Source organism: Hemiscyllium ocellatum, chromosome 24, assembly GCF_020745735.1.
Source record: "Hemiscyllium ocellatum isolate sHemOce1 chromosome 24, sHemOce1.pat.X.cur, whole genome shotgun sequence".
Lineage (NCBI taxonomy): Eukaryota > Metazoa > Chordata > Chondrichthyes > Orectolobiformes > Hemiscylliidae > Hemiscyllium > Hemiscyllium ocellatum.
The window spans coordinates 1,296,231-1,311,551 of NC_083424.1; the positions used below are offsets into that span (position 1 = coordinate 1,296,231).

The following is a 15,321-nucleotide window of genomic DNA, read 5'->3' on the forward strand; positions in this document are numbered from 1 at the left end:
ATGCAGGTTCTTGGCCTCCTCCATCACCAGACCATGGCAACACGACACCTGGAGGAAGAGAGCCTCATCTTCCGCCTAGGAACCTTCCAACCACAAGGGATAAATGCAGATTTCTCCAACTTCCTCATTTCCCCTCCCCCCACCTTATCTCAGTCCCAACCCTCGGACTCAGCACAGTCTTCTTGACCTGCAATCATCTTCCCGACCTCTCCGCCCCCAACCCCTCTCCAGCCTATTACCCTCACCTTAACCTCCTTCCACCTATCGCATTCCCAACACCCCTCCCCCAAGTCCCTCCTCCCTACCTTTTATCTTAGCCTGCGTGGCACACCTTCCTCATTCCTGAAGAAGGGCTTATGCCCAAAACGTCGATTCTCCTGCTCCTTGGATGCTTCCTGACCTGTTGCGTATATATTAGCCATTTTTTCCAAATGTCAATTAATTTTGTCCTGGAGTATAGACTCTAGAAGTTGCCTGACCATCAATATTATACGATTGCCCAGCAGATCCTGGGTTTATCATTTTCCCTCTTTCTGAACAGGGCATATCTGTAGAGTGGAATGTTTTAGATAAAATCACAAATTGATATTCACCCTCCCAACTTACAATCATCACAAACTCATTAGCTTAGGTCTGCAAAAACTCAATGGAACTGAGCTGTTCTGTTCCTATGACTCCCATGAGGAAGTAATCGAAGTAAATTTAGAGGTTAATTGCTAGGACTTCATTGAACATTTCAAATTATTAGACACTCATAATCTATCCACAGGTCACACTGAAAATCTTTGTGGGAGGACAAAGTTAACTTGAAATTATACTGCAGCAAAAAAAAACTTTGGATACTTTCATTTAAGTATAAGACACAAAACCCCACTTGCAGCAATGAACTTGTGCAGAATATGATACAAGTGGATGCAGTAAACTAATCTCTCACCTGGATTTCCAGACAGAGTCACATCGGATAGACGGCCATTTCTGAAGTTAGTGAAAGTCACACTGAATCTTTGAGTCAAAGTAGCTAAAAAGGAAATGATTGAGATTGAAATTGAGACTGAGACTAAGATGAGACAGACAAATGCAAACTGCAGGGTCATCAGGAGCTAAGTTCCATCAGCAAAGGAAGTGTAAAACAGGCTAACACTAAATAGCTAAACAGAAATAGGAATGTAGAAATTTTGAGTAGGAGTGGGCCACATGACCACTCAACAGTGCTCGGCAATTTTAAGGTCTTCGCTAATTACCAAGCACCTGTCCACCACTAGCTTAAAAATATTCAAATACCCTGCATTCACCACATTCCATCCCATCATCCATATCATTAGTGTAAACTGAAACATGTTCGAGCCCTGACACTGATTGCTTGGCACAACACACATTACATCTTGCCATCCAGAAAGTATGTCTCCTGTTGGCTAGCCAATCTTCTATTCTCACCAATATGTTACCTCCTACAGCATAAGCTTTCATTTTCCATAATAACATGGCACTTTGACGTGACACTTTTCAAAACCTCCTGTTAATCAGTAATATACATTTATTGATTCCAGTTTATTCACAGCAGTTGAAGCAACAAATGCTGGTGATCACAGTGGTTGAGACAGTATCCATGGTGAGAAAGCAGGCTACTGTTGCAAGTCTTGATGATTCTTGGACCATAAGATATAGAAGCAGAAGTTATGCCATTCAGCCCATCGAGTCTGTTCCACCATTCAGGTCATGATTGATAGGTTTTTTGACCCCATTTTCTCACTTTTTCCACATAACCTGGGATCCCCAGGCATTCAAGAACTTATCTATCTCGGTTTTAAATATACTAAATGACCTGGCCTCCACAGCCCTCCGTGGCAATGAATTCCACAGATTCACCACTGTCTACCTAAAGAAGTTTCTCCTTATCTCCATTCTAAAGGGTCTTTCATTGACTCTTAGGTTGTGCCCTCAAGTCCTCATCTCTCCTGCCAATGGAAACATATTCCCAATATCCACTCTGTCCAGACTGTTCAGTATTCTGCAAGTTTCGATCAGGTTCCCTCTCATCCTTATAAACTCCATCAAGTATAGTCCCAGAGCCCTCAAATATTCCTCAGATCATATGTTAAGCCTTTCATTCTTGGGATCATTCCAGAGAACCACTTCTGGCCCGTTCCACTTCTAATACATCCTTCCTGGCGTTCAGCACACAAAATTACAAGTAATACTCTAAATGTGGTCTGACAGCCTTACATACAGAGAAGGAAGGACACCACTCCAACTGGGGCAACACATCCATCCGTGGATGAGCCAAACAAAGACACACATGAGAATTCCAAGAAACATGGCATTCCAACCGGAAATCAATGTACACATTGACTTGGACCCCATTTACCAACGTCTGAGACAGAGAACAAGAAATGACATCGCCACCCCAAGGAAACCTAAACACATAACTGAAAAGCAGGTCACTAACACCAGTGCTTCACTGGAGACTAACCGATGATGTTACCTAGTATGATGACAAAATGTCTGAAAATGAACCTGACAGCTCAGCAAGCAATCTTACATCCAGAACTGCTTAAATGTTAGAAGAGTTTCTGACTCAACTCCTTTCAGGCATTGGGAATCTAGAAATCACCACCTTTTGGATCAAAATATTTCTCAACTCTATTCCTAACCTTTTTAAATCTGCGCTCCTAGTTACTGACACTTTAATAAAATACCTTCTCATCTACCCTATGCTCCTCATATCTCAAACAACTCTAACAGGTCTCCAATTAACTCTCCCTGCTCTGAAGAAAATAACCCCAGCCTATACAATGTCTCCTCACGGCTCAGACCCTCCATTCTAAACAGCATCCTAGTAAATCTCCTCTAATCCCTCTCTACTGCAATCACATCCTTCCTGTAATATAATCAGGACAGCACACAGTACTCTAGTTGTGGCCTCACAGCATTTCATACAGAGTCCTGATTGTAATTTGAGTTCCACTCATTTCCTGATTTACAGGTATTTCTGAAATGTTACTTGCATCCTCCTTATTGAGAACTGATGCCAAGCACCTGTTAAATTTATGTGGCATTTCATTAAGTTGTATTATTAAATCCCAAAACTTACCAATTATAGGACCAGCACTCGCTTTGTCTGATTTATAAAAAATATCTAAGGGCGGCTCCTCAGTTTATCAAATTCCAACTTAAAATGCTCATACTTACAAACACGATCCCATGTACGGTTGCAATTTTAAAGATCCAATTTTCACACATTTCCTGTATTTACAAATAGCTGCTTTGCATTGTCCTACACGGTGGGTCAATTTTCATCCAAATCAACTTGCGAACAGACTCCAAAACAGAACCCATTCGCAACCCGAGAAATGCTTGTAAAGAAAATCTTTTTATATACTTTTATATTCTAGCCAACCTTCTTCCATGCTTTAATTTACCCTCCTTGTTAATATTTACACCATTTTTTGCAAAGTTAACAGCAGATGATAGTTCAGTCTTTGGAATTTTACTTTTCCACTGCAATGTGTCTATTCCAAATATTCTGAAATGTCACATTAAAAAGTCAGTACTGCAGCTCCATTAACCTATGCCTTAATCTAATTTCCTAAATTACTTGAGCTATTTTGTTCTTTTTGTAACCTAAAGTCTCATCTGTTGACTGACTCTTGGGTTTCTTCTCTCAATCCCTTCCTGTCACAGTCTGTTTATCATTTTGCAAATTTACCATTTAAATCCTGATACGTAAATTTTGTTTTAAATTCATTCACAGGATGAGGGAGTCACTGACTAGGCCAATAGTTATTGCCTATCCCTAATTGCCTAGGGGGCAGATAAGAGCAACCACATTGCTGTGGGTCTGGAGTCATATGTAGGCCAGGCCAGACCAGGTAAGGATGGCAGTTTCCTTATCCAAAGGATATTGTTATGGACCAGGCCAGACCCCCTCAAAATATTTTAAGAATAGGTTGAGAATACATGCATATATGAAGGGTTTAGAGGGGTATGGGCCAAGTGCTGGCAAATGGTATTTGATTAGGTTAGTACATCTGGTAGGCATGGGCAAGTTGGACCGAAGGGTCTGTTTCTGAGCTGTATATCTCTATGACTGCATGAGTAAAGTAGCCTAGGCCCTAAGTTTTTCATATTTTAAAGGCAGACATGAAGTGGATATTCCAGGTGCGATGCAGCTCGTCAAATCTCTCTGCTTTAAGCAAAATAGAATTTATTACAATTGAAACATGAACAAAAGAAAATGGAAATTACAATAACAATTATTAGAAAACTTAACTGACCCAACACGGCAGATTAACTAAGGAGCTATTCCAATTTCAAGAACATCCCATAAACACACAGGCAGGAGTGATTTCAGAGCAAAGTCAGCCAGGAATCATCTGGTGAAGCTTGGAACCTTTCTCAGGACTGCAGCAGCTTCTGCTACAGTGAAACCAGCAGCTTCTCACTGTTACAACTAAACGAATCCAGAAAAAAATCTGAACTGAGAGAACTGGCCACTCCACTGCCATTATTAAAGTAAACGTTTCAACACCCCTGCCTTTAAGACCCCTCTTGAAAAATCTAGGTCAAAATAATACTGTTAAAGTGACAGTATTGTCATAACATGAGTGAACCAGATGGGTTTTTCCTCACAAATGACAATGGATTTGTGGCACATTAGTCTCTTAATTCTAGATTTTTATTGATTTCAAATTCCACCACCTGCTATGACAAGATTTGAACACAGGTCCCCGGAACAGGATCTTGGATAATACCACTAGGCTGTCACCTCCCATAAAAATGGATAAAATAAATGGAGAAATGTCCTACCTGGAGAATCTAAGGAAACATTTCCCAGTGTGACAAGCAAAGTAACATTAATGATCACATTTCCTTCCCAACGGAAGACATAATCTGCCTGCAAAATCATATTTTCACAGATTCCATCTACAAGTTTGGTTTCTGATTTATGAATCGGCTCTGTATGAAGAAAACAAACAAGTAACAGCATTGGCTAACCCCAAGTCTAATTTGTTTGAAATTTTTCTTGCAAAGAGCCAACATATATAATGACAATGATGTCGTCTTACCATGCCATAAACTTCTACATTCCCATAGTAGCCTTGCAGATTGACACCAAAGTTGGGGTGAATGCAGTACTTAGAGATGAATTATGAAGTGGTAATAATCAATACTATCAATGTCAAAAGTCCAGAGCCTTTGTTATAATTGTACACTGTTCTGGTCAGGTTCCATTATGCACTAACCAACCATCCCTCAACAAGGAGGCAGTCAAACCTTAACAACAGTCTACAAAGCTCTGGTGCAAGGAGGAGCTCATTGACAAACTGGATATAGTCATTCTCAAAAAAGATACATTCCATTGGGTCTATGGAATTACATTTATCAGGAATAAAAAGCAACGGAAAAATATTTTCCATACACTAATGCAAAGCAGATAGAGACATGGTGTGAAAACCAAGGTTGGAACTTTGGGTACAGAATTGGAGGCAATTCTTTACACAGTTTGACCAAATGGTGGAACTAGGAAAGCTGTTGAGCAGACAGATTAGACTTATTAACTGCTAGATGATACAATGTGATGACAGGAAGGTTCTGGAAAACGAGCGGAGATCAAATGGGGAGAAGACATTCTTCAACCAAGCCCACCTTGAGGTACTGAGATCCATTCAATCCATTTGGGATATCCCCCCCCCACCCACATCTGCTTACAGTTACCATTCACATCAGTGCTGAGTAGGCAGGTCTCAACAGGGCCCTCGCCTTGCACAGTGGTGGGACCTAGTTCTAAAATGACCAAAATAACCATCACTGTGCAATGAATGACAAATTGAAACCTTAGTGAAATTGCTATTTCCTTAAACAACACTTCCACCCATATTTGATCATCATGGCTATCCAGAGATTAAAATTTATGCTTAACAATAGCAAGAATAGATTAACAAACCTCAAGCCAGAAGCTCATACCTACAGAAGCTGTGATATTCTGATGTTCAGGAAACCAGGGCTGGTTAGCAGGACTTGGCCCTAAGTTCACAGAGGTTGTGGCAATGAACTTGCTGAGGTCTGTGGTTTTCTGATAGGTTATGTTAGCCAGGATCAACACTACATGGAGGAAACAGTCCAATTACTCCTGCAGTCTCATTCCTTACACCTTTCATTTACATTCATCGCCATTTAAAATAAACATAATGACTCTCTTTAGCTTGTACACATTGTTAATTAACTGAAAAAAATCAGGTTGCAGTGTGTTCAATAACTATCGTATAAATTTATAGGTGTTCACACTTCTAAACAATTTTATAAAGGGTTATGGACTAGGCCAGACCACTCAAAACATTCTTAAACAGGCAGCCGCAGACCATAACTTCACAATTTGTTTCAGCAAGTGCACAGTGAAAATTACCCGGAGTAAGATAGCGGGATTGACTACTAAATTACACAATGAAATACAAAGAACAAACTTGATTGAGTTATTTTGAAGAACAAACAAAGAGGATTGATGAGGGCAGAGCAGAAGATGTGATCTACATGGACTTCACTAAGGCATTTGACAAGGTTCCCCATGGAGACTGATTAGCAAGGTTAGATCTCATGGAATACAGGGAGAACTAGCCATTTGGATACAGAATTATTATTAAAATTAGTATTAATAATAAATATTAAATTATATTTTTAAAACTGTACAAAGATGATTAGGGGTTTAGATAGGGTTGACCATGAGAACTTTTTTCAACGTATGGAGTCAGCTATTACAAGGGGGCATAGCTTTAAATTAAGGGGTGGTAGGTATAGGACAGATGTTAGTGGAAGATTCTTTACTCAGCGAGTCGTGAGTTCATGGAATGCCCTGCCAGTAGCAGTGGTGGACTCTCCCTCTTTATGGGCATTTAAACAGGCATTGGATACACATATGGAGGATAGTGGGCTAGTGTAGGTTAGGTGGGCTTGGATCGGCGCAACATCGAGGGCCAAAGGGCCTGTACTGCGCTGTATCTTTCTATGTTCTGTGTTTAAAATCTGATTGAAGATTTGTAGCTCGGGTATCCGTTGTTGTGGTCCTGCTCGCGGAGCTGGAAGTTTTTGCTGCAAACGTTTCGTTCCCTGGCTAGGGAACATCATCAGTGCTGTTGGAGCCTCGTGTGAAGCGCTGCTTTGATGTTTCTTCCGGTATTTATATGTTCTATGTTCTAGAACTGGCTCAAAAGGTAGAAGACGGGTGGTGGTGGAGGGCCGTTTTTCAAACTAGAGACCTGTGACCAGTGGAGTGCCACAAGGATTGGTGCTGGGTTCTCTACTTTTTGTCATTTACATAAATGATTTGGATGAATGCATTAGAGGTACAGTTAGTAAGTTTACAGAGGACAGCAAAATTGGAGGCGTAGTGGACAGTGAAAAGGGTTACCTCAGATTACAACAGGATATTGACCAGATGGGCCAATGGCTGAGAATTAGCAGATGGGGTTTCATTCAAAAAATTCAGGGAAAGCAAATCTTCGCAGGACTTAGACACTTAATGGTAAGGTCCTAGGGAGTGTTGCTGAACAAAGAGACCTTGGAGTGCAGGTTCATAGCTCCTTGAAAGTGGAGTCGCAGGTAGATAGGATAGTGAAGAAGGCGTTTGTTATACTTTCCTTTATCGGTCAGAGTATGGAGTGCAGAAGTTGGGAGGTCATGTTGCGGCTGTACAGGACACTGGTTAGGCCACTGTTGGAATATTGTGTGCAATTCTGGTCTCCTTTCTATTGGAAAGATGTTGTGAAACTTGAAAGGGTTCAGAAAAGATTTACAAGGATGTTGCCAGGGTTGGAGGATTTGAGCTATAGGGAGAGGCTGAACAGGCTGGGGCTGTTTTCCCTGGAGCATCAGAGGCTGAGGGGTCCTTATAGAGGCTTACAAAATTATGAGGGGCATGGATAGGGTAAATAGGCAAGTCTTTTCCCTGGGGTTGGGGAGTCCAGAACTAGAGGGCATAGGTTTAGAGTGAGAGGGGAAAGATATAAAACAGACCTAAGGAGCAACTTTTTCACACAGAGGATGGTACAGGTATGGAATGAGCTGCCAGAGGAAGTGGAAGAGGCTGGTACAATTGACACGGTTAAGAGGCATTTGGATGGGTATATGAATAGGAAGGGTTTGGAGGGATATGGCCCAGGTGCTGGCAGGTGGGACTAGATTTGGTTGGGATACCTGGTCGGCAGGGACCAGTTGGACCGAAGGGTCTGTTTCCATGCTGTACATCTCTATGACTCTATAACAGAATAAAGAACCCCTACAGAACTCACCCTATCCAACTACATTTCATTATGCTGTTCCAAATATACACAACAGGCATGATAAGCAAATTCCCTTTAAAAACCAGTATAAATGCAACCTCAACCTGTAAGCAGAAAAGAGAGTTCTACACAGTTCCCTGTTGAACTTTCCAGTTCAAGACCGAACAAAACCTGCTCAGCTCAGCTAAAGAGCTGACCACTCCCCTTTCATTATACAGGTCAATTCTAAAACATGACCACTTTGGCCTGAAGTCTCATCTGTTTACATATAAACAATAGGGCTCTCAAAATCCTTTTCATCTCTGTACCAAACCAGACTGATCAGAGCCCAGCCCGGTTTATTGCCCCTCTGAATAAAAGTCAAGAACAGAGTCTCCTTGAGCCAGGGAACAGCTTTTAGGGAAAAAAAAGGGACTAGCTTTGTGACAAAAAACACATAGTCAATAAAGTGAATGGCGCATTTATCACACCAGGCACGTGATAGAGCAGGTCATATTGCAAAGGAAATGACATTCTGTTTTGTCCTAAAACAGCACGGTGGCACAGTGGCACAGTGGTTAGCACTGCTGCCTCACAGCGCCTGTAGACCCGGGTTCAATTCCCGACTCAGGCGACTGACTGTGTGGAGTTTGCACGTTCTCCCTGTGTCTGCGTGGGTTTCCTCCGGGTGCTCCGGTTTCCTCCCACAGTCCAAAGATGTGCGGGTCAGGTGAATTGGCCAAGCTAAATTGCCCGTAGTGTTAGGTAAGGGGTAAATGTAGGGGTATGGGTGGGTTGCGCTTCGGCGGGTCGGTGTGGACTTGTTGGGCCGAAGGGCCTGTTTCCACACTGTAAGTCTAATCTAATCTAATCTAATCTAATCTAATACCTTAATTCTGAGTTAATATCCATTACCACTTCAAAGTAGCAGGCATTCCTAAGGTTTTCATTTACCACCAATAACCTCAAGCTTCCAACTGGTGCACACTTTCTACGTGTTCAGGAAATATGGAAGCCAACATTTATTGTCCATCCCTAATTGCCCTGAGGTAGATGATAGTGAATTGTATTCTTCAACTGCTGCAGTCCATGTGTTATTATTTCTAAATTAACATGGTGAATGGTTTCCAGTGGAACTTAGGGTTGCATTTGTTGGGGTCAGTCATCCTAGATCCAATACATCTTCGCAGGTATTCCTTAGAAAAGTGTCCTCGGCCCAAACATCTTCAGCTTCTTCATCAAAGACCTTCCCTCCATCACAAGGTCAGGAGTGGGGATGTGAGCTGATAATGTTCAGCACCAATCAAGACACCATACATGCTGAGATAGTCCATGGGCAAATATCCAAATTTGGGCAGATTAGTGGCATGCAACACAATGGCCGTTATCATCACCATCAAGAGATTCTGTCTACCTCAGCAGTTAATGGCATTATAATTGCTGAATACACCAGTAACAACATCTGGGTGAAACCATTGACTAGAAAATGAACTAGATTATGCACTTACTAAACAACCCCACCACCATGTGGCCAACCAATTCTACTCCACCAAGTACATGCAAGTCTGGAGTCTCCTCCAACGCCAAATCCTAGCCACCCAACAACAATAGGAAGAACACCTCTTTTTCCACCGGAGGACCTTCCAACCACACAGAATCAATGTTAAATTTCCATTTTCCCTCCCCCCTTGTTATCCCAGATCCAATCCTCCAACTCGACACTGGTCTCTTGACCTGTCCAGCTTCCTTCCCACCCCTCCGTTTCATCATAGAACCATCACCTCCCCCAACCCATCCCCCACAACTTTCATCTACCTATCGGATTCCTAGCTACCTTGCCTTCAGCCCCAAACCCCTCCCATTTATCTCTCAGCCCGCTTGGCACCTCCTTTTCCCTCCTTCCTGATGAAGCACTTATGCTCAAAATGTCTCCTGCTCTTTTGATGCTGCCTAACTGGCAGTGCTTTTCCAGCACCAGAGTCTTTGACTCTGGATTATGCATATTGTTAGTCCAGAGACTGATAGTTGAACCAAACCAGCCTTTCCAACTCTGTATTCACAACACAGTAACATTAAAACCTTCAGAGACCCTCAAAATTGATCCCAATGATTCCAAACCTGATTTTTGAATAATCACTTCCAGACACTCGTTTTATCTTAAACAGTAGACTCAACAGTATATTATCAATATTTAACTTTGCTCTGCTAAAGTGTATATAAAGTACTCTAACTGGTCTATGCTTTAAACCCAGGCCCATTCACAAAAAAGACATATATACAGACAGGCAAACACAGTTAACACATTATTTTATTTTATTAAAACTGGCCAAATTATTTATTTGATTTTCACAGGGTGTTGTCTCATAACCATTGGTGTTGGTTTCTTGGTTAATTTTCTGAAAAAGTCAATCAAATTCACCTTTATAGTTCACCCCAATCAGTTCTCTATTTCTCAGCTTCCACGAACTGCTAATGCAAGGTTAGGCAGGGAGCTTTCAAATATTCATGCTGTGGCGTCAACAGCACTATTCCTTTTCACTGAAAACCCAACTCAAACTCAGTCAATCTGGAAGCAGTGGTCAATCTCCTTGAGGTTCCAGTCACCACCCTATATCTGCCATCTGTTTGAGCAAAAGATGTTTTCCAGACTTGCTGGACCAAATTCTGAGGTACTGACCTCATTAACAGCCAACATTTGCTGTCTGTTTGAACATAATGCGCTTCTCCAATGATGAAGCATCTGCAGAAACTTTTGACCAGGAACCAACCTGCAATTAACTTCCAGTCCTGGCTTCACAAATAAACAAAAGCATTCCTTATCACACAACCTGCTACCCACCAGTCCAAAGCTGTTGGGAGCAATGAGTCACTGATTTGAGTCTTTACACCTGACATCGGAGAGCAGGGGTTTCTGGGAAAGGAAGGACTTTTTTTTAATTTCCCACCCAACCACCTCATCCAACCTTAAACACCAGAGACACATCAAGCAAGCTTCACTTTTTTAACATTCTGATAAGGGGACTAGCAGGGATGGCAGTGCAGGGAGAGGAATGTTCCTCCTGTACAAAAATAATTAGCAAGGCTCTAATAAGATAAATACTGCGATCACAGGTCAGAGGCTTGAATCTTGCATGGAGGACTCACAGGTGTACTTATAAAGTCTGTCCCCCATCTAGCAGTTTCAGTCTTCTGTCAAGTGGCGTTCAACATGGAGGAGTACTGATTTATCAGCTAAAGTGAAGGCAGTATGTGGTAATCAAAAGGAGGTTTTCTTGTCCATGCTTGACTGATGCCACTAGACAATCTAGGGTCCAGAGTCAATGCTGAGGTCACCCAAGGTTAAGTGTCACCTGACTGCATGTCACAGGGCCATCATCTCTGCTGGGTCTGCCAATGGGACAGGGTGAGCCCATAGTTAGTGATTTGGACTCTGGGACTTTGTATGTAAGATTATGATTCAGTGAGTGTGAGGAAACTCCCAGCAATTAGTTCGCTGCCATCGTTTCCAGTGCCTACATCAATTCAGAGTGGTGCATCTAGTTTAATTCTTTTCACGTGTCTGTGTGCCTGTGTGTGTATAAATATAAATATAGTGGCTTGCTATGCTATTTCAGGGACCAGTAAAGAGTCAGCCACATTGTAGTAGATCTGGAGTCACTTGTCAGCCACACCAGGTAAGGATAGCAGATTTCCTTCCCTAAAGGATATTAATGACCCAGATGGGATTTTAGAGCAGTCAACAATGATTTCAGTCATTATCATTAAAATTTTAATTCACAACTTTTTGAATTCAAATTCAACCATCTGCCACAATGGGATTCAAACACCAAGTCCCCAGAGCATTACTTGTACTCTGGATCACTAGGCCAGCAACAGTCATCCATTTGCACACTGCACAACAATGTAAATATACTGTAAGGTTGTACCACAAGAATGTTTTGTGCACACTTTAAGCAGTCCCAGAAGAACAGCAACATATTGGGTCATATTATTGCATTTAAAAAAATGGGAGCTTAAATGATATATTCAGGGACACTAAACACACAGGAGGATATCCCAGTCGAAGCAGGAAAGAAAATACTACTAGTAAGGTTTTAGAACATAACTTAGTACAGATTTGACACTGCTCAACCAATTAGTACCTGTTCCAAGCTAACAGTATTATGGCAAAACTGTCCTTCACTAATTATCTATGGTTTCAAAAGCAGAAGCGAAGGAGAACAGAATTTTCTTGAATCTAAGGAACTTTAGGAACCCCCCCGTTTGGATTTCTCTAGTTTGAACAGCTGGAAATTAAGTATAAGATCATCTCTTCTTCACAGAATAGCAGAGCATAGGAGACAGCTATTCAGCCCATCATATCTGTTCCAATTCTTTGAAAGTATTTGCCTACTGGCCTCTTCTGCTTGCTTAATCCCCATGACCCTATAATTTTCATCCGCTCCCCATCCATTTTGCATTTATCAAATCGCTTTTTGAAAGTTCATTGAATCTGCCAGTGGGGAGAAAAAAAAATCTACTTACTCAACAAAACTCCCCAGTTTAAGTAAAAGAAATAGCCCTACACAAACAGCACCATTTCTGTCCAATAAACATGGTACTTACATCCTTGGCCATTCTGGATACGGATATCATCACTAATGTCATGGTTATCCATACAAGCTGCAGCAGTTAGAGGGGTCACACAACGTGCGTCAAAATCTTCAAGGTAAGCCACAGGTGCATTTGTCAAGCATTGACCATTCAAAGATCTCTTAAAGCATAAGCATACAGACAAAGAGTAAGTGGTGGAGTTGCTTTCTTCCTCTCACAGTTTTAGAAATTAAATTCCATAAACGTTCAAGATTTCCACAATTTCTCAGAACACAAGATATAGGAAAAGAACTACACTATTCACCTCAAGCCTGCCCTGCTATTCAATATAAGAACAGAAGAATTAGGAGCAGCATTTGGCCCTTTGAGCCTGCTCTGCCATTCAATAAGACCATGTCTGATCTTTTCGTGGACTCAGCTCCACTTACTCGCTCACTCACCATATCCCTTAATTCCTTTATTGTTCAAAAAAATCTAGCTGAGCTTTAAAACGGATACTCAAGTAGCATCAACTACTTCACTGGGGAGGGAATTCCAAATTCACAACCCTCTGGATGAACAAATTCTTTCTCAATTTAGTCTTTAAATCTGCTCCACTAATTTTGAGGCTATGCCCGCTTGTCCTACTTTCACCCGGCAGTGGAAACATCCTCTCTACTTCTATCTTACCTATTCCCTTCATGATTTTATACATTTCTATAAGATCCACTCATTCTTCCAAATTTCAATAAATATAATCTCAGTCCACTCAGGTTTTCCTCATAAGCCAATGCTGTCAACTCCGGAAACAACCAAGTAAACCTCCTCTGCACCTCCTGCAGTGCCAGTACATTCTTTTTCGAGTAAGGAGACCAAAACTGCACACAGTACTCCAAGTGCAGAAGCAGACTGTACAGCTGCAACTTAACCTTTCTGCTTTTAAACTCAATCCCTTCAGCAATGAAGGGCAAGATTATTTGCTTTCCTAATTACCTGTTGTACCTGCAGACCAACCCTCTGTGGTTCATGCACAAGGACACCCAGGTCCCTCTGCACAGCAGCATGCTGCAACCTTTTACCATTCAAGTAATAAGCCTTTTTGATGTTGCTCTTACCAAAAAGGATGACTTCACATTTATCAACATTTTATTCCCTCAACCAGACCTTTGCCCACTCAACGTATCTATGTTCCTCTGCAAAGTATCACAGTCCTTTGCACACTTTGCTCTGCCATTCATCTTCGTGTCATCTGCAAACTTCAACACACTACACGTGGTCCCCAACTCCAAATCATACGTAAATTGTGATAATTGCAGTCCCAACACGGATCCCTGAAGCTCACCACTCATTACTGATTGCCAACCAGAATAGCACTTATATATCCCCACTCTTTGCTTCCTGTTAGTCAACCTCTATCCATGCTAATACTTTACCCGTAACACCATGCACCTTTATCTTATGTAGCAGCCTCTAATGCAGCACCTTGTCGAAGTCCTTTAGATACACCACATCTACTGGGTCCCTGTTGTCCTCTGGTTGTAATGCATTCATAGAATTCCAAAAGATTAGTTAAGCATAACCTGCTCTTCATGAACCCATGCTGCATCTGCCCAAGATAGATGCCCTGCTTTTTCTCCTTGAAAGTAGACTCAAGCAATTTGCCCACTACAGAAGTTAAGCTAACCTATTTATAATTCTCCATTTTTTGTTTACATCCGTTTTAAAAACTGGCGCCACATTTGCGGTTTTCAAATCTGTTGGAACTGCCTCAGAGTCCAGCGAATTTTGGAAACTTACCAATTACACTTGCTATTTCTCCCACCATCTCTTTTAGTACCCTGGGATGCATTCCATCAGGGCCATGAGACATGTCTATCTTTAGCTCCATTAGCTTGCTCAACATTATCTCTTCCTTAATAATGATTGTTTCCAGGTCCTCACCTACTTTGGTCACTTTGTCAATTATTGTCCTCCGCTGTGAAGACCAACACAAAATACCTATGGTGTGTAGAGGGCAAGGCGGGGTGAGGTGATATCCTAGTGATAGCATCGCTACATTATTAATCCAGAGACTCAGGTAATGTTCTGGGGACCCAGGTTCAAATCCCGCCACGGCAGATAGTGGAACTTGAATTCAATTTGGGTGGCACGGTGATTCAGTGGTTAGCACTGCTGTCTAACGGCGCCAGGGACCCAAGTTCAATTCCAGCCACAGGTGACTGTCAACGTGGAGCTTGTACATTCTCCCAGTGTCTGCGTGGGTTTCTTCCGGGTGCTCCGGTTTCCTCCCACAATCCAAAGATTTGCAAGTTAGATGAACTGGCTATGCTAAATTGCCCATAGTGTTCAGGGAAGTTAGGTTAGGTGCACTAGTCAGAAGTAAATGTACAGTAATGGGAAATGGGTTTAGGTGGGATACTCTTCGGAGGGTCGGTGTGGACTTGTTGGGCCAAAGGGATATTACCAACCAGATAACCCAACCCAATCTAGTCCCACC

The 15,321-nt window shown here is 41.9% G+C and overlaps 1 protein-coding gene across 5 annotated transcripts in view; it reads right to left on the minus strand.

The window, feature by feature from the left end:
- tctn2 (tectonic family member 2) overlaps positions 1-15,321 on the minus strand; it is a 90,505-nt gene that overhangs the window by 31,406 nt on the left and 43,778 nt on the right. The window contains exons 8-11 of one of the 5 annotated variants that reach the window (XM_060843309.1): positions 12,858-13,005; positions 5,965-6,102; positions 4,807-4,956; positions 935-1,018 (exon numbers count right to left, since the gene is read on the minus strand). In XM_060843309.1, the coding sequence (XP_060699292.1) occupies positions 935-1,018; positions 4,807-4,956; positions 5,965-6,102; positions 12,858-13,005 (520 nt within the window). The remainder of the gene's footprint in view (positions 1-934; positions 1,019-4,806; positions 4,957-5,964; positions 6,103-12,857; positions 13,006-15,321) is intronic. The other 4 variants (XM_060843311.1, XM_060843310.1, XM_060843313.1 and 1 more) reach the window with 4 other exon arrangements.